This window comes from Phasianus colchicus, chromosome 2 (genome assembly GCF_987193195.1).
Source record: "Phasianus colchicus chromosome 2, bPhaCol1.hap1.1, whole genome shotgun sequence".
NCBI lineage: Eukaryota > Metazoa > Chordata > Aves > Galliformes > Phasianidae > Phasianus > Phasianus colchicus.
Window position 1 is genome coordinate 55,574,303 of NC_143437.1, and position 20,150 is coordinate 55,594,452.

General features: G+C 36.6%; 1 protein-coding gene across 1 annotated transcript in view; it reads left to right on the plus strand.

Annotated features, from left to right (window-relative positions):
* The window catches only part of HBS1L (HBS1 like translational GTPase), a 64,370-nt gene that overhangs the window by 34,366 nt on the left and 9,854 nt on the right, over positions 1-20,150 (plus strand). Inside the window, exons 5-12 of the mRNA XM_031610743.2 lie at positions 2,580-2,688; positions 11,385-11,641; positions 12,082-12,247; positions 14,790-14,907; positions 17,308-17,454; positions 18,138-18,212; positions 18,956-19,073; positions 19,263-19,331. Of these exons, the coding sequence (XP_031466603.1) occupies positions 2,580-2,688; positions 11,385-11,641; positions 12,082-12,247; positions 14,790-14,907; positions 17,308-17,454; positions 18,138-18,212; positions 18,956-19,073; positions 19,263-19,331 (1,059 nt within the window). The remainder of the gene's footprint in view (positions 1-2,579; positions 2,689-11,384; positions 11,642-12,081; positions 12,248-14,789; positions 14,908-17,307; positions 17,455-18,137; positions 18,213-18,955; positions 19,074-19,262; positions 19,332-20,150) is intronic.

Below are 20,150 nucleotides of genomic sequence, written 5' to 3' on the forward strand. Positions count from 1 at the left end.
TTACTCCAGCTATGTTGAAATAACAGTGCTTTTTTTTTTTTTAGTGACAACAGAATCTGTCTGCTGTCAGTGAACAATTATTTTACTTTCTCTTGCTCTTTGCAATTTTTTTTTTTAATCTTTGTTCACCTTTTAATGTTTCTAATGTCTAGCTTTAGATTTCAGTCTTTGTTGCATCAGTGTTTGTTTGTGAATGCTTCAGGCTTTAATTCTTTTTATTCAGCCCTGTTTTCTTAGCTGTGTTTCAGTGCTAAGTGTTCTGCGTATGGAACCTTTTCTCCTAACATAATCACTTGATTGGTGTGACATGTTTCTTCTAGGTGCATAATTTAATGCTTCAGTTTGCAGTAAATATTTTAAGTTGTGTATGGCAGTGAGGTAGTTCTAGTGAATTTTGTTTAGTCTTTTAGATTTTGTCTAGAGAGTGAGTAGCATAGTGCTTTTGAAGGTGATTATTTAACTTCCTTGAAATTAATGCTAAATTCTAGATTTGTGGAATATATTTCATCTCCTGGTACCTTTAACTTTGGATAAATCTAAAACACACTAACAGCTGTACAGATTGAAGCTTAATTTATAAATTGATTAGAGAATATAACTTTCTTTTTTAAATCTGGTGACTTTTGGTATTGTATCAAATTTAACAACTATTCCTAATGGATTGTAAGTGATATGCAAGGTACACAATAACAAATATTTTCTTTTATTGATTTCTTTCAACTGATCTCATTTCTTTTTCATTGTGGTTCTAGTCATTCTTAGTTCCCAGCAGCCTGATTTCAAACATGATGTTTCCTGAGAATTAACTATAATTCACCTTTCAAATGACCTGTAAAACATTCATGTCTAACCGGGAGCTGAAGGCGACTGAAAATTGTTTCAGTTGAAATGGGGAAAAAATACATAACTTTTCTGAAAAAAATTTTACTGTAACTCAAATAATTAAGTTCTCATTAAAAATAAAATAGTGCAAGGGAACTGTGTAAGTGCTTGAATATGAGAGAAAATCTTTGTGATTATCTGTTAGTCCTTGCCCATTATTTATGAGAACTTTTTCTCTGCTTTACTATTTGTCAGTTTTAAAATTTTTAGTTTTTGTGAATCGTAATTTGTGCTGTTGCCTTTATTTCTCTTGATAATGTTTTTCCTTATTTGGTGCAATTGGTTTGCAGTTAGTAATAGATACGCATGCAGGCTGCTTCTTCCAGAGATCTCCAGGCTACATATAACAAAAATAAGTATCAACAGATAAGGTAAATGAGGGAGATGAAGTTACATAAGAATTCCTCAATCAACAGTTGTTCTTTTGCTTTAAAAAAAAATTCTGAAAGGTTGTGCAACAGCTTTTATGGTGTGCTATTACAGACGTGTCTGTGGTATTCCTTTTCTGTACCTGAAACAAACCTTCAACAGGCTTGACCACAACTTTACATACAACTTGTACAGAGCTATGATCGTGTGGTTTTAGAGGTGTAGCTGTCATACTTCAGGATGCAATAAAGAATTAATCTGAATGAACAGGACCAAATGGCTCCAATAGTTCATTTTACAATAGTAACCTAAAATACTTAAAAATTAATTTCTTATTCAGAGTGTTCACTTGATTGTGCCTGTCAGAATTTGAGTATTATTTGAAGACTAATGGCATTTTTCCAGTTTTCAGATTATTGTTTTTCTGCCCGTGTATATAACATCTTTGAAGAGATGTAGTCATTGTCACTCCAACTGTAAAGCTGAAAGTCTTTTCTCTAAAAAGAGGGAGGAGGGAGTTACTTAGCATGTTAAACAGGGAATTGTGGAAAGAAAAGAACTAGTTTATTATTCTATTTATGCTGCTCATCCCCAAGGTAAATAACTTCTTTAACAGCTTCCCAAGGAACTGTGCTTTTAGGTCTGTTGAATGTAGTTTCACAGAATTCAAAATCAATCTTACTGTATCTGTGTTTTCATGTAAATTATGGTAAAAATGGATACCTTTAAGAGGGAGTAGGTTGTTCAATTCTGGTTTTCATTCCATAATTACCTTTAAGTTAGCTAGCCTGAATGTTGCTTGGCTTCTTTGATGAAGCTTAGTTTGAGCCTGCAATCTTTACAGGTATGTGGGAAGGCCAAGTAACCCATCTGTATTTTCTGCTGCTGTTAGCAGTATCTGAGGTAGACACCTTTTTTTTTTTTCTACCTTGTACCTAAAGGTTCAACACTATTGAGACGAAAGAAAAATTGTAAGAAAGAATTAATCTGATTGATTAATGAGCAGTTGCAAAGTATTTTCTTCATCCTTGTGTTTTCTGTTGTGTTTCTGTCATTCTGCAGAACTACCGCCAAAATAGCAAAGCTCTTAAATGGTGTGGCTGTCACATCAGTGCTTGGAGATGCAGATTAGGTATTCAAAATAGAAATGTCTGTAGATCAGTTTCTTACTTATATGACACATCTATTCAAATTGAAATGTGAAATTCCATAATTATCACGGACTGGTAATTTTGGGTGAAAGAGAAGGATTGTAACCTGTTAAACTTCGTATGTAACACCTGTTAGTCATGACTTTAAGTTCAAACCTACTTTTTGTCTATTACCAGGAAAATCAAGGGATTCCCAGTCAGCCAGAATGGAATCTGAAATTGTGCCGAAAATTACCAAAATGACAGTGTCTGGAAAGAAACAGTCGATGGGATTTGAGGTTCCATGGTAAGCCAAGCCCACTTATATCAAGGTACATCAGTAGCTCTTCTTTCAGACTGATGCACCTGTAGCAAGCTTTCTTCTTCTTTTATTTCTATTTTTACAGCAGTTTTAGTGTCACTCTCCAGAACAAACCATTTCAGCTTCTTGTTTGACTCACAATTACTTTCAGAAGATGGTACCTCACGTTTTGAGTTTAACAAATCCTTTCACTATGAATAGTGTAGAGAGATATCAGCTATTCAGATTATTTAAACATCCGCTTCATAGAATACTGAACATTCTTGGGGTTCGTTTATTTTAAATTTAGTTCGCTAAGTGGAATTATGAAATCAATAAATCTTAACTGTAATTGCTTGTTCTTCAAAGGAAGTAATACATTTAAGAATGATTTATGGGGAAAATAATCACTTAAGACTAAATTGTCTTCCTCTGCAGCTTTTATTAACTTTAACAGGTGTTCAGGGTACAACTGTTGTAGAGAAGAAATCAGTCCTCCTTATGCTGAAATAATGTTGTTGAGTGGTAATTCTAATTTTACCCTAACTTGGAACTGCTGGGGAGATCTCTTGTTAAGAGTGCAAAAACATACATGCTGAATCAGAGTCCACCTACCTACAACAGTAGCCAGCAGTAAATACTTTAATGTAAGGACAGGTCAAGCATGTTGGGAATATGTTCTATGAAATGTAACATTCTGTGGCTCCTCCATCACCTGCTTTTCCTTTTGGATCCGACTGGTTTCTATTAACAATATTTAATGCAGTTTTTGTGTTTGGTTATGCTTATTGTGATTTTGAATTCAATCTTATTGTAGTCACATACTCTGTGCCAAGAAATAGCATGGTTATCCTCAGGAAGATAGTTCACAGGCATAAGCAGTGCCAACATCCCCACCTCAGCTGCAGTATTTGCAGTTCTGATCTGGAAAGCATTTTGAGGAGCAAGAAGATAGCACGGTTTTTATTTTACAGTACCTTGAGCATGTTTGGTGTAACTGTGTAGAAAGTAACCAGATGGTTTTACCTAGTTTCTTAAGTGCATTTAATACAGGGATTCAAGGCTGATATCATTATATCCTTAAAACTGTTACATGCCATTGCTGAATGAAATTGATGTCTTTCAGCTACTTAGATACAATAAAATGTAAACTAAAAATTCCTGGGATTTCAAAATCCTCTTTCTGTGCTGTTTGGGATTTGCAATACATAAGAGGAAACACTTTTCTTCCTCTCATCTTTGCTGATTAGTGACTGTAATGACTGATTCGTATTAACTCAATGGAATCTTCATCTTTGGTGTTTCTATTTCACTGCTTAAATAGCAGTTCTTCATAAGAAGAAGATGACGTAGATATAATTTTGTAAAAAGTAATCATAAAGAAGTGAAAAAAATCAAAAGATCTGCCATTTAATCTTTCAGCAGCTGAGTAGGGATAGTAGTGATTGCATTTTTAGCTGTAATAAAATAATGGCTATATGAAATGTCTATTAATAAGAATAAATACAGAATTCAGTCTCTCTTATTTAATGACTGCCCCACCTTGTGTAAGTGTATCTACTTTGTAGGGAAGGATGAAGTAGGAACGTTTTCTCATGTGTAGGCTGGAGAAATTCTTGGATAGGCTAATGGTGACTCAGTCTCAGAGGAAAAATAGTTGTCTCTGCATGGTTCTTAGCTGCTCTGCTTCTCTTTAGGGACTCTGACATAGTTTGTATTGTGCTTCCTTGCATTATAGTAGCATACTTTTTTGTGACAGAAAAAAAGAAACTAACCTACTACTGATATCTTCAGGTATAAACATCTTCACATTACCAAAGATTTATTTAATTCACTTAACTTGATCAGTATTTCAGCAATGCTGCTAAATAAGAACAAGCCTCTTTTTCTCCACCCTTTTCAGAGGGTGGTGGGTACAGTCTGCCTGGAGAAGCTGTGGGTACCTCTTCCCTGTAGGGATTCAAGACCAGGTTGGATGGGGTCCTGGGAAGTCTGATCTGGTGGTTGGCAGCCCTGCCTGTGGCAGGAGGGTTGGATCTGGGTGTGCTTTAAGGTCTCTTTCAACTCTAATCATTCTGTGACTCTATGATTCCTATAGAAATTGTATGGATGTTAGGCATTTACTTTTAAGCTAGGATAAATAGGAATGAAGTGGTTTATTGAAGAATAGAATGAGATTTTGAGAAGAACCAATCAACAAATATGGCAGAAAGTCCGATTGAAATTGCAATGTTATCTGCATGTTGTAGGAATCACGCTTGTAGGAACCTGCGATGACCTCCTTTGTTGTCTATGGACCACTGGAGCAGTTTGACATGCAGAACTGTGGGAGGTGGCCTTGACCATATCTTTTCTTCTCTACTTAGGACAGTGTAGCTTACTCTGATTCCTAACAGATGGAGCCTGACTTCCACTTTTCCATGGTTTCTGTGTAAGATCTATGCTAAATATATTGAAGTTACCTGAAGCACTAGTGTTGCCTTGCAAGCTTGTAATGACTTTGTAGCTTTTGTGTGTCCACTTCTAAACTTGGAAAACAAAGGAAAACCTTCCCTGTCTCAACTCCTTAAGTATGGGAGTTTTTTTTCTTACACAAAATCTGCTGGTTTCTTGATAATTTATATAAAGATGAATTCTTGGGGAAAGCAATAGATTTATGCTTATTAATGGCTAAGAAGGGTTTTAACATTATTTTTCAGATTCTCTTTGCTACTTATGCACTAATAAATGTGCTACAGAGCGCTTATAGTAATGCATATTTCTAAGTGCATAGTTTGTATCTCTGACTGAAAGCACTCTATTAGAAATTGTTCATGGGAGTTTTGATAAACTTGAATTCTAAACCAAGTGTGATTTGTTAGCCTTTGCAGTTTGCACTTCATGCTCTCATTGCTAAATATTTGTATGCTGTTGGTGCAGTCACCATTCCAAGGTGATTCTACAGTATGCTAGTTATTATTGTCAACTTTTATGGAATTTTAAAGATAATTCATGGGCCATGTTTTTTAAAAAACAGTGGTCTAGCATTAACAAAACTGACTATTCTTTGAATAGCTACTCAGTCTTTATGGTACCAATTTTGTTATGATGCATGACCTCATAATAATAAACAAACCTTCATTAAAATGTGAATAGAGTCTTAGAAGGCATGAATTACTCTGAGCATTGATTGCCTTAGAAATTGTCTATGGAAAATGGAGTTTGCTCACTTCTGACAAGCTGTTTTTCTGGTGCTTTAGCAAGATTAATTACTGGGCTTTCTCTTGTCAAATCGTGAAGGAAAACAGAAAAAATTGTGAGCAAAAAAGGGTGATTATTTTAACCAGCCTGACCAATATTGTGTAATTAATAATTTTGAAAGGGGAAATAAATGTAGACGTTCCTGTAATGACTCTGTGTACTCCGAAAGAGTCGGTTGTATAAAAATAGTTAATGAAGCATCCAGACTTGAAGATTGAAAATAATACTTAAAAGCTGAATCTTCAGCAGGTAAACTTTCAGGTTCTTCTTTGAATGTCGGTAGTGTGAACCTCAGTAAACACAGTTGAAGATGAGTGTCTTTTAGCATGTTTTATAACAGCATATGTTGTATTTCAGAATTTCTTGTTGTTTTCAGAAAACAGTGATGTAACCATAACATTTTACTCAATTTAATCTTACGGTCTGTGTTGGCAAGACAACATAGGAAGTGTCTTACCTGGCAGTCCTGGTTTCTACTAAATGTTGAACTTTGCCAGGCATTTGTCTTCTGATTGCTAAGAAAAAGCTGTGGTAAGAGCTTTGGACATCTGTGGCTGAATTGATGGAGGTCAAGCCTGTTTTTAACAAGTTCTTATGCAGTGGTGCAGGCAAATGGTTAGGAAGTGCTCTTCCTCCAAATAGAAATGGCAAATCTTCCGTTACCATGGAAAAGGATGTTTTCAGATTTCCAGAACGTGGTAGTATCTGAAACCTTTAGAAGTCTAGATGGAGTAGTCTACTAACAGTTTCAAATATTTTACCCCTGAAATAATAGCAAGGCCTAGTGGCTAGAGTCATGTTTCACTCATTATTTCACTAGTACATTATCTAGAGCCTTTTCCTTGAACCACCCAAATACATACTCATTTTGGCATCCCAGAGCAGTGGTAGTCACACCAGAAGGTACTTAATCATGAGGGAGTAATTGTTTAGTTTTGTCTCGATTCTTTGAGGAGTTGTAAGTGGTTTGAATTCTGCCATTCCACATTTTGAATTTGTACTGACATAGCCTTTGGCTTAAGGGAAAATCTGAGCTTCTGAGATTAGAAAATAAAATTATTACTTAATCAAGTAAGTAGAATTTAGAAACTTACTAATAAATTGTCTTTCAAAATATGTTTTTGTTTTTTAAAAGGCTTTGGAAAGCTATAGGATAACATGTTTTTGGATCAAAACCTCAAGTTTTATCTAAATGTTTTCTTTTTAATGTTTTTCATTTTTGAAAAAAATGCTTTTGGAAGTAATGCAGACACTGCAAAGGAGAGAATACTGGATTGCTGAATGCAAAGGCTGTTTTTGTCTGCCTGCTTCTTTCTAGAAATCCAAGTGTTAGGATGCTAAGAAAAAATAATGACACCAATGTGAAATACCATATTTGTGTTGTACTGTAACTTAATATTAGCAACTGTCATAATGCTTCGGTGTGAAAGTGATAGATGTTGAGCTGACACTGAATTGAACTTCATCTTGGGGGAGAAAAAAAGATAAGAATCGTAATCTTGTTGGAAGGCATCTAATACAAATAAGTTTTAAATAGGTTGATATATGATTCATGCCAAACTGGTCTGGTGTGCTTTGTATAATTAAGGTGTTTTAAATATGTTGTTAGAATCTGTACAAAACTTTGTCTCTGCAATTCTGCAGTCCTATGAATTTTTGCTGTTTTGATTGTTTTTCAGTCAGTTTTAATAAAGTATCTCTGAAGAGAAATTAGAGTAAATACTTGTGCCATTGCAAACTAGACTTTTCAGTTTGAACTTAATGTACTATTTAAGGAATTTTAAAAGCAAACAAACAAATCCAAATAAACAAGTATTTTGTTCAGACTGATAGAAATGCATTTTTCTTTTACCAGCAAAAGAAAGCACAAATAACTGTAGTGACTTATTTTTCTATGCGATAGCTCACTCCCTTTTCTATAACTGATGAATCATTAGTTTTTAGAGTTTAGTAAATTAAGTGCATCTTTTTATAAAGAATATTTGGCTTATCACTGTACGATGTTACATACTGTAGCTCATCTAAGGCCATAGTTGATGACATATTATGGCTAGTTTCCAGGTGTCATAGGATCAAAGGATCATAGAATTGTTTGGGTTGGAAGAGACCTTTAATATCATCTAGTTCCAACCCTCCTGCTATAGGCAGTGACACCTCCCTCTAGACCAGGTTGCTCAGAGCCCCATCCAGCCAGGCCTTGAATACTTACAGGGAGGAAGACATCCACAGCCTCTTTGATCAACCTGTTCCAGTGTCTCACCACCTTCACAGTAAAAAAATTTTTTTCCTGATACCTAGCCTAAATCTACCCTCTTCCAGTTTAAAGCCCCTCATCCTGTTGCTTTGTGCTCTTATAAAAAGTCTCTGCCCAGCTTTCCTGTAGGCCCCCTTCAGGTACTGGAATGCAGCTATAAGGTCCCCCTGGAGCCTTTTCTTCTCCAGGCTGAAGAGCCCCAGCCCTCCCACCCTGTCCCTGCAGGGAAGATGCTCCACCCCTCTGATCATCTTTCTGGTCTTCCTCTGGACTTGCTCCAACAGCTCCATGTCCTTGTGTAGGAGGCTCCAGAACAGTATGTAATTCTCTGGGTGGGGTCTCACAAGAGCAGAGGGACAGAATCACTTCCTTCAACTTGCTGGTCATGCTTCTCTTGATGCTACCCAGGATACTGTTGGCTGCCCGGGTTGCAAGCACACATTGCTAGCTCATGTCAACCAACACCCCTAAATCCTTCTCTTTAGGGCTGCTCGCAAGCCATTCTCCACCTACCCATATTTGTGCTTGGGATTGCCCTGACCCAGTAGCAGGACCTTGTACTTGGCCTTGTTTAACTTCATGAGGTTGGCCTGGACCCACCTCTAAAGCCTGTCCAGGTCCTTCTGTATGGCATGCCTTCCCTCTAATGTGTCAACTGCACTACTGAGCTTGGTGTTGTCTGCAAACTTGCTGAGAATGCCCTCGATCCTACTGTGCATGTCTCCTATAAAGATGTTAAGTAACACCAATCCCTGAGGAACAAATCAAAAAATGTCATGAATGTGTGACCAAGAGCAGTATACTGATATTGTTTTCCTTTAAATGGTTTACAAAATTTTAATAGGATAACTTCATGTAAATAGACTTTCAAAAGAGTTGTATATCCATTTTGCAGCAGCATAGATACTATCCAACTCCTGCTACCCGCATGACATAAATCACATTAGGTGCTTAGCTAATTGGAGAAAATGGTGACTGTCTATCAAGTCTTGATGCAGCATCCCACCTTTAAGTTTTGGATTAGTAGCCAAGAAACAAGTATACATATTTTTGCTTTGGGATCCTCACAATAAAGAGCAAGAACTTGGCTTTGGCCCTTATAAAAAGGTGTCAAAACAAATCATTCTGATATAGTCCTTGTAGCTAGACTCTGAGTTAAAAAAAAAAAAAGGGGGGGCTATAAAATGGCCATCGTAGCTTATGGCTATAATTAGAGGCTAAATTTCCATTCATTCTGAACGTTTACTAGGCTTAACAGTTTAGGTTGTAATGCTTGAATTGCTCTGTTGAGTAGACTAGTTTGGCTGGACTATGTTGTTTCCTGAGAGGAAATGGAAAGGAACTAATACAATGCAAATACTCTTATGAGTGCTGATACAGACAGAAAACGAGAAGTAACGTTGCACTGAATTATCAAAAAAAAAACAAAAAAAAACAGAGATACTGTGACATGGGATTCTGAAGTACCATACCAAAATATGTACTTTGAATTATAAAAATTGAAAAGAGGAAAACTGAAGTTTCCTTCTTGCTGATATATAAATGAGATGTGGAGAGTGAAAGATTAACTCTGGAAATGATGATAGTTGTGTTAGCTTTTGGTAGCACTTCTGAAAACCTGCTAGGATCAGTTCTACAGTAAGTAGCCTGCACCACAGTAGATCCTCATTGGAAAGGATTTCCAGTTTTCCAGGGGAAGAAGCCCCTTTTCCTTGTAGGAGCAAACAAAAACAACTTTTTCAATATTGATAAATGTGACTTCACATAATCACAGAATTTCAGGAGTTGGAAGAGACCTCAAAAGATTAAGTCCAACACCCTGCTAAAACAGGTTCCCTACTAATCATGCAGGTAGGCATCCAGATGGGTCTTGAATATCTCCATAAAAGGAGTCTCCACAAGCTCTCTGGACAACGTGTTCCAGAGCTCCATCACCCTTACTGTGAAGTTCTTCTGCATGTTTGTATGGAACTTTCTGTGTTCAAGTTTTAGGCCATTGCTCCTTGTCCTATCAGAATACACGACTGAGAAGAGCCTGGCCTCATCCGTTTGCCTCCTACCTCCCTTTAGATATTTATAAACGTTAATCAGATACCCTGTCAGTCTTCTTTTGCCCAGGATGAACATATCCAGGTTACTCAGCCTTTCCTCATACAGGAGGTGTTCCAAGCCCTTTATTACATTTGTGGTCCTCCACTGGATTCCTTCTAGAAGATACCTGTCTTTTTTGAACTGGGGAGCCCAGATCTGGGCACAGTATTCTAAATGTGGCCTCACCAGGGCAGAGTAGAAGGGGAGGATAACCTCCCTCAACCTACTGACTGTACTCTTTAATGCACCCTATGATACCATTGGCCTTCTTGCCCATAAGAGCGCATTACTGGCTCACTGGCAGCCTGTTGTTCACCAGAACGCCCAGGTCCTTCTCTGCAGAGGTGCTCTCCAGCATGTTATCTCTTAACCTAGGCTGATGCATGTGGTTATTCCTTGCCAGATGCAAGACTCTATACTTGTGCTTGTTAAACCTCATCATGTTCCTTCCTGCCCAACACTCAGTCTGTCCAGGTCCTGTTGAACGGTAGTACAGCCTTCTGGTGTGTCAGCCATTCCTCCCAGCTTTGTATCATCAGCAAACTTGCTGAGGGTGGACTCTACCCTTCATCCAGGTCAGTGATGAAGGTATTGAAAAAGATGTTGACTTACCAGTTATGATTCTGTGTAAACATTGCACCTTAAATTGCAGCTCTGATATGCTTTATTTCTACACTCTCTATATTTGGCTAATGTTCTCACAATGGAACATCACTCCATTCAGCTGTACTTGTACTGTAAATGAAAGCTAATTTAGGATGCCTCAAAGCTCATTTAGGTAGCAGTCTCAGTTGTAGTCCATGTTAAAAGTCCTCCATGTTAAAAGTGGCTGTGAGAAGCTTTTGTTTACCAGAGTTTCATGAGTTTTACAAGATTATTTATCTTGCTTTTGTGTATAGTACTTATCTGACAAGATGTTCAGAGCTGGTATTGTGAAGTTTGTATCCAGTTGCTTATTACTTCCACCTTAGTGGACTTGTTATGACTTACCAGATAGTCTTCCCTTCCTTATTATATAAGCCTCAGAAAAATACTATTTTTCTCCTATATTTCTATATTTTCTTGGACATTTGCATTCCCTGTGTTTTCTTTTTCTTTTTTTTTTTCCCCTATATAGTATGGTTACTGAAGAAAATGGCCATGTTAACACACCTCAGAAAGGACTGCCAATTGAAGAAGCCAGTGTAACTCCTGGGGTTCTTGAGGCAGTATCAAAACCTGCTCTTTCATCCCATGTAGTGCAGGTTTCAGAAGAGCAGAATACCGTGCCTACTCCAGTAAAAAAATCAAGCAAGACAAAACCACAAATAGATGTGAAAGCAGAGTTGGAGAAGAGACAAGGAGGAAAACAACTACTTAATTTGGTGGTAATAGGTAATAATGTTACGTTACAGATATAGAGGTCTAAAACTCTGTTGATTGAATCGGGAAGTGATAAAGAATGAAAATTGTCGTCTCTTTATCATCATACACTTTCAGTTGTATCTGCTTGACCACTGCTATTGGGAGAAAGTACATTCAGACTTCCTTGGCTAGACCATGAGGTTGAGTTAACTTGCGTTTGACAGACTAGTAAGATCTACTTTCATTTTGTTTTGTTCTTGGCAGTGTTTTCTTTTTGTACTAATATGGAGATACTAGTTGGCTGTCAACATTAAGTACCTATTCCATTATAGTGTCTGCCAGTACTGCTAAAATCCTGTGGATTGCATGAAGGTTATCAGTGTATGGGATTTTCATATATTTTTATCTATTTCATGTTGTACTATATTTAAAATTTGTAAATCAATAAAACTGGTGTTTTTCCTCCATAGGACATGTTGATGCAGGTAAAAGTACTTTAATGGGTCACCTACTCTACCTCTTGGGAAATGTGAACAAAAGAACTATGCACAAATATGAACAGGAATCAAAGAAGGCTGGCAAAGCTTCATTTGCATATGCGTGGGTCTTGGATGAAACTGGGGAAGAAAGAGAAAGGTAGAGTTATCAATTTAATGGGAAATTAATAACATTTTTCTGAAATAGCAACATTTGTTAGGAGATCTACTAATAAGGCTTTGATAGAAGCATTCTAAATGCTTACAGATATTTACTCAGTGCTTACAAGTAAATCTTTTGCTTTGTTGAAGTACATATCAAGAGAGAATTAATATACTGGTATGATTTCAAAAATGTGAACAGGAAGTTCAGTGTTTCTTCACATCTATCTATGCTAAGGATTGTAGAGTGGGACCAAAATGTACAATGCTAAAAGCCAGTTTTCTTTAAAGCTGCCTTACTGGTTTATTACTGCAAATTTTCTCTCAACTTGATTATTGTTGTGTGGGAAAGCTCTAGGTTAAATTGTTTGTATGAAAGGGAATCAGAACAGTAAACTAAGCACTAAAATTTTGGTTCACACCTGACTTACATTACATTGAATATCAAGTTTATCCTAAGAAATATGTATTTATTTTACAGAAATTTAAAATTAAATCTACCATATTAAAAAAGCATGTAATAGTGAAGCAGTGAAGCTAATTAAAATATATATATATGGCCTTTAAGAAAACTGAATAGAAAGTGACATATTATGTTCAAAAAAAAAAAAAAAAACTTTCCTGTGTATGTGTGTCTATATCTATCTATCAGGTTGCTCCCAAAGTAATGCCTCATATTTATTTCCATGTAAATGATTGCAGATGCAAATTTAATAGAACAAATTTTCAGCTACAAAACACTGTTTTTCAACATAGTCACCACCATTAGCTATATGGTTTTTCCAGTGATGAGCAAGAGCCTGTGTGCTGTGCTTGTAAAGATCTGCACCTGTGGAGGTGGCCCACTATTTCACACTTTCTTTGAATGGGAAATTCACATTACCACTCACTGGACTGCCATTTTGACTCTGGCTTGTAGTAGTGACAGTGTGTCTTGCCACTTGTAATGGTGTGATTCAGGAGGCTTTCACCTTGAGCCTGGTGTTTGTTCAGTAGGTACTGACAAACTTGCACATGGTGTTCTTTGTTCCTGCGCATACATTCATGGCAGCCATCTGACACAAGCTTTATGACTTTTTAGCGTCACCACCATCATTTCCAAAGCATTGAATCTGATACTCAGTTCTTTTCAACTCTGTACACAGTCCCCTGGTTGTCATCTGTTCTGGATGAGCTGATTGAGACGCTCTTCATTTTGTGGTGTGACAAATGTGCATGGCTATCACACACAGAATATGGTTTGTCTTTCACACTGTTGTTGCTACCACTGTAATGCACCACCTGCCACCTCACTGTGCTCACATCCACTCTTCGTTTTCCTTCGGTGTTCAGCAAGCATCAGTGAATGTCAGTGAGTGCCGTTTTTTTTTCTGTGGAGGAATTCAGGGACACACATTTGCTTCATACGCACTTCCATGTCAGATGGCATTCTGTCAGTCTGCCCCTCTGCTGCCATGTGTCACACAGCAACAACATGTAACAGATTGTTGGTGGGAAGGTACAGCATTTTACTGCTGCCTTTGACTTTGTGGACCAGTGGAATAACACAGGAGGCATTACTTTTGGAACAGCCCTCATATTTTCCTTATAATCATTAATCCATTGTTCTACAATATATAAACTCCTCTGGTTGCAAAGATAAACGTAACAGAGTAAACTGCTGCTGTAGAACATCAATTAGACTGATGGCTGTAGTGTGTTTACCTTTGTTTTAAAGGCAGATACACATCTGCAACCACTCTGTATATAACTAAACTTTTGCATATGCAACTCCTTTCAGTTATGAAATGAACGTAGAAACCTGAGTAGGAGTGGGAACAGGGAACTGGGGGAGAATATCCAGAAGCAACTGAACTTGATTTTCAGAAGAAGCCTGATGTGAGGGTTTCTAATCTGTATGGTATTGGTAGTATTGTTGTAATATTCATCAAAGTACGTAAGAGAGAAAAAGCTGATGGGGAGAAAATGTTAATGCTTGTAGATGTAACTGGATTAGAACAGTAATTATTTTCACTGCTCTGTAAAAGAAAAATTAACAAGTTAACTATATTATGAATATAAGCTGCTTGTGGTGCAGTGTGGTCAAGATGATAAACTAGAAATATGGTCAGGTATTTATTATCTATGAAAAGTAAAATGTTAACAGCAATTAAACTCTTCTGGAAAAATTGTTATGAGCCCTAAACTTGCATCCCTGATTCTATTTTTTTTTAAAATGTTCTTTTTTCCACTTTCTAACCTTTATTCACTTAGGTATCAGACATTTCTTCAGAAGATAAATTGTAATTATTAAGGGAAAATATCTCTAAACTGGTATTTTTGCTTGATTTTTGTTTCTTATTGACAAGACTTACATAAAGATAGCTCTAGAGTCTGCTTTTCCAGCAAGCAAATTTCTTTCAATTTTTTAATGCAGAGTGATTCAAATGAAATTTATTACCTATATAATTTCATGATTGTGCTTGTAATAGCTTACTTTATACCTCTGTGAAGCTTTCAAAATGGTTTTAATGATCTGTTCCATGTATGTCTTGTTTAAGGGGAGTAACAATGGATGTGGGTATGACCAAATTTGAGACGAAGACTAAAGTAATTACTCTGATGGATGCTCCAGGCCACAAAGACTTTATTCCAAATATGATCACAGGAGCTGCACAGGTAGAGATGGTTTAAAAGTTCTTTTCCAATAGTGTTATTTATAACTTTTTAAAATTAAATTGGCTTTCTTCTTATAAAAACTAAGATGAAACGGAATCATTGATGATGCTAAAATAGCTTACAAATTTTCTAAACTTTAAGATGGAGTATATTTGTTTTAATGTTAAAGGCAGCTTTTTTTTTTTAATTAACTTTTTGTTATTAGGGAAGTAGATTGAATACTGAGCTGCAGTTAAATGGAATCAGTTTTTCAAATGTGTCATTTATCTACTCAGGAATCTCTGTGAATGTAGTTTTGTAGATAAAGATTTTTAAGTGGTTTTGAGCTTAAAGAAAAAGTTTGGTTAGGCCAGCAAAAGGCATTCATGTGTTTAATGCATTTCATAATGTATGACTAAGCACAGATAAGAGTCCATGTGCAATGTATCTGTTTTATTCACTGGAAGCTTTGTGCGGACTGCATGACTCTGTGGCTTCGGAAGCAGTAGGTAAAATCCAAAAGCAGTGGGCATTATCATTCAATTTGGTATTATACCTCCCATTCTCTTGTAGGCTAGTTAGTTAATTTATGATAGTTAAATAGGGGAGAATAGTATGCTGTTAAATGAAATAAAACGGGTGATTTTTTTCCACTTGAAAATGCACCTTTTTTTTTTTTTAATAGTAGGACTGATTCCTTGAATTACAAGAGTTAAAGTACTGTGACACATACTGTGTAGAGGTTTGTGTTTTGTGTATTGCATTATTACGACCTGAAATATGAGTTTTATTTTATTATCTCAGTAAGGATAGGTACTATTACTATGGTTTTATAGAGAGTGTAACTCTGCTGTAGGAAAGCTGTTTGCTCCAAATCTAGCTCTGTAGCAGGGGCTGGGTAAGAATTCAGGTATTGTGACTCAGTGGTTAGGCTACAGGACAGGCAAAGTTCTCAAAGTGTGGTGAAGGGCATGTATAGTTATATCGCGAGACATACACTGCAGAAAGATCAGGATTTTTGAAACCAGAATTACTTCTTTAGTTTTAGATCACTAGAAAATGTTGACTCAACCACGTTATTTTCTTTCAAATTTTGATTTAAAGTGCTTTGTCATCTTTGAAAAAAGTAATGCAAACACAAAGTGTTAAGATACAACTTGCAGACCTACTAGAGGTTGCCTTAGTTCAGCAGAAGACAAGGCTTGCCAGCTAAGGCTTGATGCATTTCTCTGTTCCCTCAGGGCAATTGTGTTCTGAAGCCTATTAAGGAAATCACTGAAACTATAAGCTTTTGATGCCCAAGTAGCCTCAGCAGAGAAGAAATGGGTTGAAGAAAGCAAGTATAGCCCCAATGCCTTCATATCAGGGGAAATTTTGTTAGTGTGAATCCCCAACTGCTGTTGCACAAAATGAAATGAGTCTTATCAGAACCAGGATCTGGCCTTAAATACATAGTTAATTCACTTAAATTCCAAGGCCATTTTTTTCTATGTAACTTTTTTTAAAAAAAAGAAGAAGATACATTTTTCTGTAGGGAGATGTCTACCACTATGCACTTCTGAGGCTCCGAGCAGTGGGGAAATTCATCCTCCTCTCCCTTTCATCATACTCATGCATGCACAAGCCTCCCTATGTGAGATGTGGGGAATTTGCATCTGGGTCAGTGGGAGAGGTATTTTGGACTAGGGCACCGTGATGCTGGCTTTGTTTCTTCTGCTATCCTGGAAGCTTACATATGTAAAGAATATGAGAAAGCACGTCTTTTCTCTCTTTCTGTTGTCTAACTGGCTGTTACTTCTGAAAGAAGTGAAAGTTGTTTTTTGATTGCTTTCGTTATCTGATTTTTTTAATAGGCATGTTATATAGCAACATGTAAGGTTGACAGCTAAATCCATCCGTTTTCCTTGTGTGCTGTTTTTTCTGCAGTGCTATAGACTGCGATAACTACTTGTCTTTAGTGTCATGGCAGAGCGTTTGCCTAGATGATAAAATATGCAGTAGAGTACTTGGTCTTTTCCAGTTCCTGAGTCTGGCATGCTCCTTTGTGCTGAACAGATTGTGAAACATCAACACGCAACGTGCAGCAGTTGTCTCTGGTTGAATAATACTTTCGTTAGTTGAGGTCCATTCAACAAAGTGGGTGCTTTGAAGAAGACAGGTTCCTCAGCCAAGTGTTGGCTTGTGTTTAACATAAAATAACGGTGGACGACATGAGGTGGTGTAATGCCACGATACGTCAGTGAAATGGGCACGAAGCAAATCAAATAAACAGTTTCAGTTGCGTTTGAAGCACGTCCCTTCTCTGTAAAGTGCACTTGTGTGGGGTATTGCTGATGAACGTGTTTAGTCAGATTATTACCATCTCATAAGCAGTTTTAATTGTTTGGGATATGTTTTTTTGCTTTTCTTTTTATAATCCAGGCTGATGTGGCTATTTTGGTTGTGGATGCCAGCAGAGGAGAATTTGAAGCGGGATTTGAGACAGGTGGACAAACTCGAGAACATGGATTATTAGTGCGCTCTCTTGGAGTCACGCAGTTAGCTGTTGCAGTCAATAAAATGGACCAGGTACTTGCTTAACTTTCTCAGTTAAATGAATGGGTTTCAGCTAGGACTGTGGATCGTAAATTTAAGGATCAGTATTGTGAAACTAATAATAAAATTGCTTCTTTCTTTGTTTGATTTTCAGCCCTTAGTCTTTTATTTAGGCTATACACTAATTTTCTGTTTGATTATATTTTCAAAGCACACTAGAAAGATAGAGTATTTAAATTTAAATTTAAAATGAGTAGAGGTGTGAAAATTTGGACTAAGGTGCTAATCCAGTGGCATCTGTAAGGGCACCTTGGTGGTCAGTCAGGTCAAGTCCAAGAGCTTTATTTAAATCTATAAAGTGTGTTACATATTACTTGCTGTGTTTTAGGTTATTGCTGTGATATATGATCTTCATGAATCTAAATTTTGTCTGAACATTTAAAAAAAAGAAAAGCAAAAAAGGAAGAATGAGATGCTGTTCAAGGACTAATCAAACTAGAGTCGCATACAAATTTGTGTTGACTGTTGTCATTATTTGTTAAAGTGTTTGTTTGCTCTTATGTATTCAACTAGTAACCCACCTGGAAATCTTGTATTTACATCTGCAGGTGCTGTGTCTGAGAAGCCCAATTGGTACTACAGACTTAATGATATGCAACTGTAGATTTCTAACACCTTAAACAACAATTTACTATCACAGTCTGTTTCTATTTTAGGTCAATTGGCAACAAGAAAGATTCCAGGAAATTACCAGTAAGCTTGGCCAGTTTCTTAAACAAGCTGGCTTCAAGGTAACATAGACTTCTGAAGTCTTCATTGATTTGTTCAGGCATTTGGATAGGATCAGTGGTTGTTGTGGTCAGGTTATTTTATATCACTTTTTTGCTGGTCATATGTGCATGAATTACTGCAGATTCCTTTTCTTACTGCTAGAGTGTTCTCTGACCCTTATGTAAGGTTAATCAGTTCTTTAATGCTCTTTTTGTCATCATCTGTTCTTAGGTCTGTTGAATCTTTGGGGCATTCGTATTGTAGTCTCTTGGAATTGTTTTCTAAAACCAGAATAGACGAAGGATTGCTGAAATGTTCAGTGTTATATGAATTACAGTAGATGCTTTTATATTGGAGCAGGTCTTAGTAAGGATTATGAACTAAAAGAACACTCTATTTGCCATTCTCAATTCTATTTCTCCCATTTTCTTAGTTCAAACTACTATCTATTTGAACTGGTTGCAGCCTTCCTGAAATCGTTATGCATAGAACAGCAGCTCAGACTAAAGCATGCCTGTCTGATACGGAGTTTGTTACCTGAAATCAGTTTCTAGTTGTTAATGTTGTTATCTTAACTCCTTGCTGGAGCACTGTGACTAGGAAAGATAAACAGAAAGGAAATGGATTCACCAAGTAGCCTGCCTTCTCTAGGGGAAATACAAAATAAAGCTTAGAGGTGTAAAATTGAAAAATGCACCCTTTGCTTTTGCTAGAAGGGTCTTTTAACAATGTCTGATTAACTTCTGTTTATTTTCATAATTAGGAATCTGATGTGGCTTATATTCCAACAAGTGGTCTTGGTGGTGAAAATCTAGTCACAAGAAGTCAGTCAAGTGACCTCACAAAATGGTATCAAGGGAAGTGTTTGTTAGAGCAAATTGGTGAGTGCAGCTTTTCTCATTTAGAAACAAATATGACTCAGTCTTGTGCGTGTCAAAATATTTACTTTGAGGAAGATGTGAGACAAAGTCTTTGGAATGCAATGTGGTTGATTAATTCCCAAGTGAGAAATTGTTGAGAGAGTTTTTTAAATACAGATATTCTAAAAGGTCTTACCATTTTTTTTGCAGATTCTTTCAAGCCACCGCAAAGATCAGTGGACAAACCATTTAGATTGTGTGTTGCTGATGTTTTTAAAGGTTGGTTATTTTTCTAACGTTTTCACCAGAGTGACACCATTATTTTAAACTAATGTTGAAAAGATGTAAAAACAGGTGTTAAAATAGGAGCTTTATGTCTATCAGGACATTGAACAGGAATAGTAATCTAAGTACTGTTCCTTTTAGACACTTTGGAATTTTAGACACCATCACTGAAGGAGAAACCTATTGGAAAAAAATTGAAGAAGAATCTAGGTGATTTCCTACCTAGTTATGTAATGAGTTGAGGGTTCTGTGGGACAGTATCTGGGAGTCTTTCTTTTCCAAACCGGTTTTTGTTACCTAGAGTACTGCTTCTCTGTCTTTGCAAGTGCAATTTCTAGGCCTTTTACCTTTTAGTCCTAGATTTAATTTAAATTTAAAAAAAAAAAAAAAGTGTGACTTGTTTATTTTATGTTCATTTTTTATTTTCATATAAAGCCTGGGGAGGGAGTAGAAGAAAGGCGGTGGCTTGGTGAAGCTGTGTAGCCAGCCAAGGATAAACTGAAAGGCTCCAAGCTGCTCCTTAGTGCTAGTATAAATATGGACAGCCAGTAACTATTATCTGTTTTTGTTGCCATGGCCTGAAGAAAATGGAATGCTGTGAGCGGCTAAGATTTTTGTGAGAAACTTGATATTTTCAGAGTTAAATGCATTTACATTTAGAAATAATTTAGAAAATGCTTTAAAAATAAGGTAAATAACATACCTAATTTAAAACTCTGAACAGTTTCCTTTAGAAATGTTGTAAACCAAATTGCGGCATGAAAAAATCTTTTAAATCGCTTATTATTTAGATCAGTATTTTAAAAGAAATTT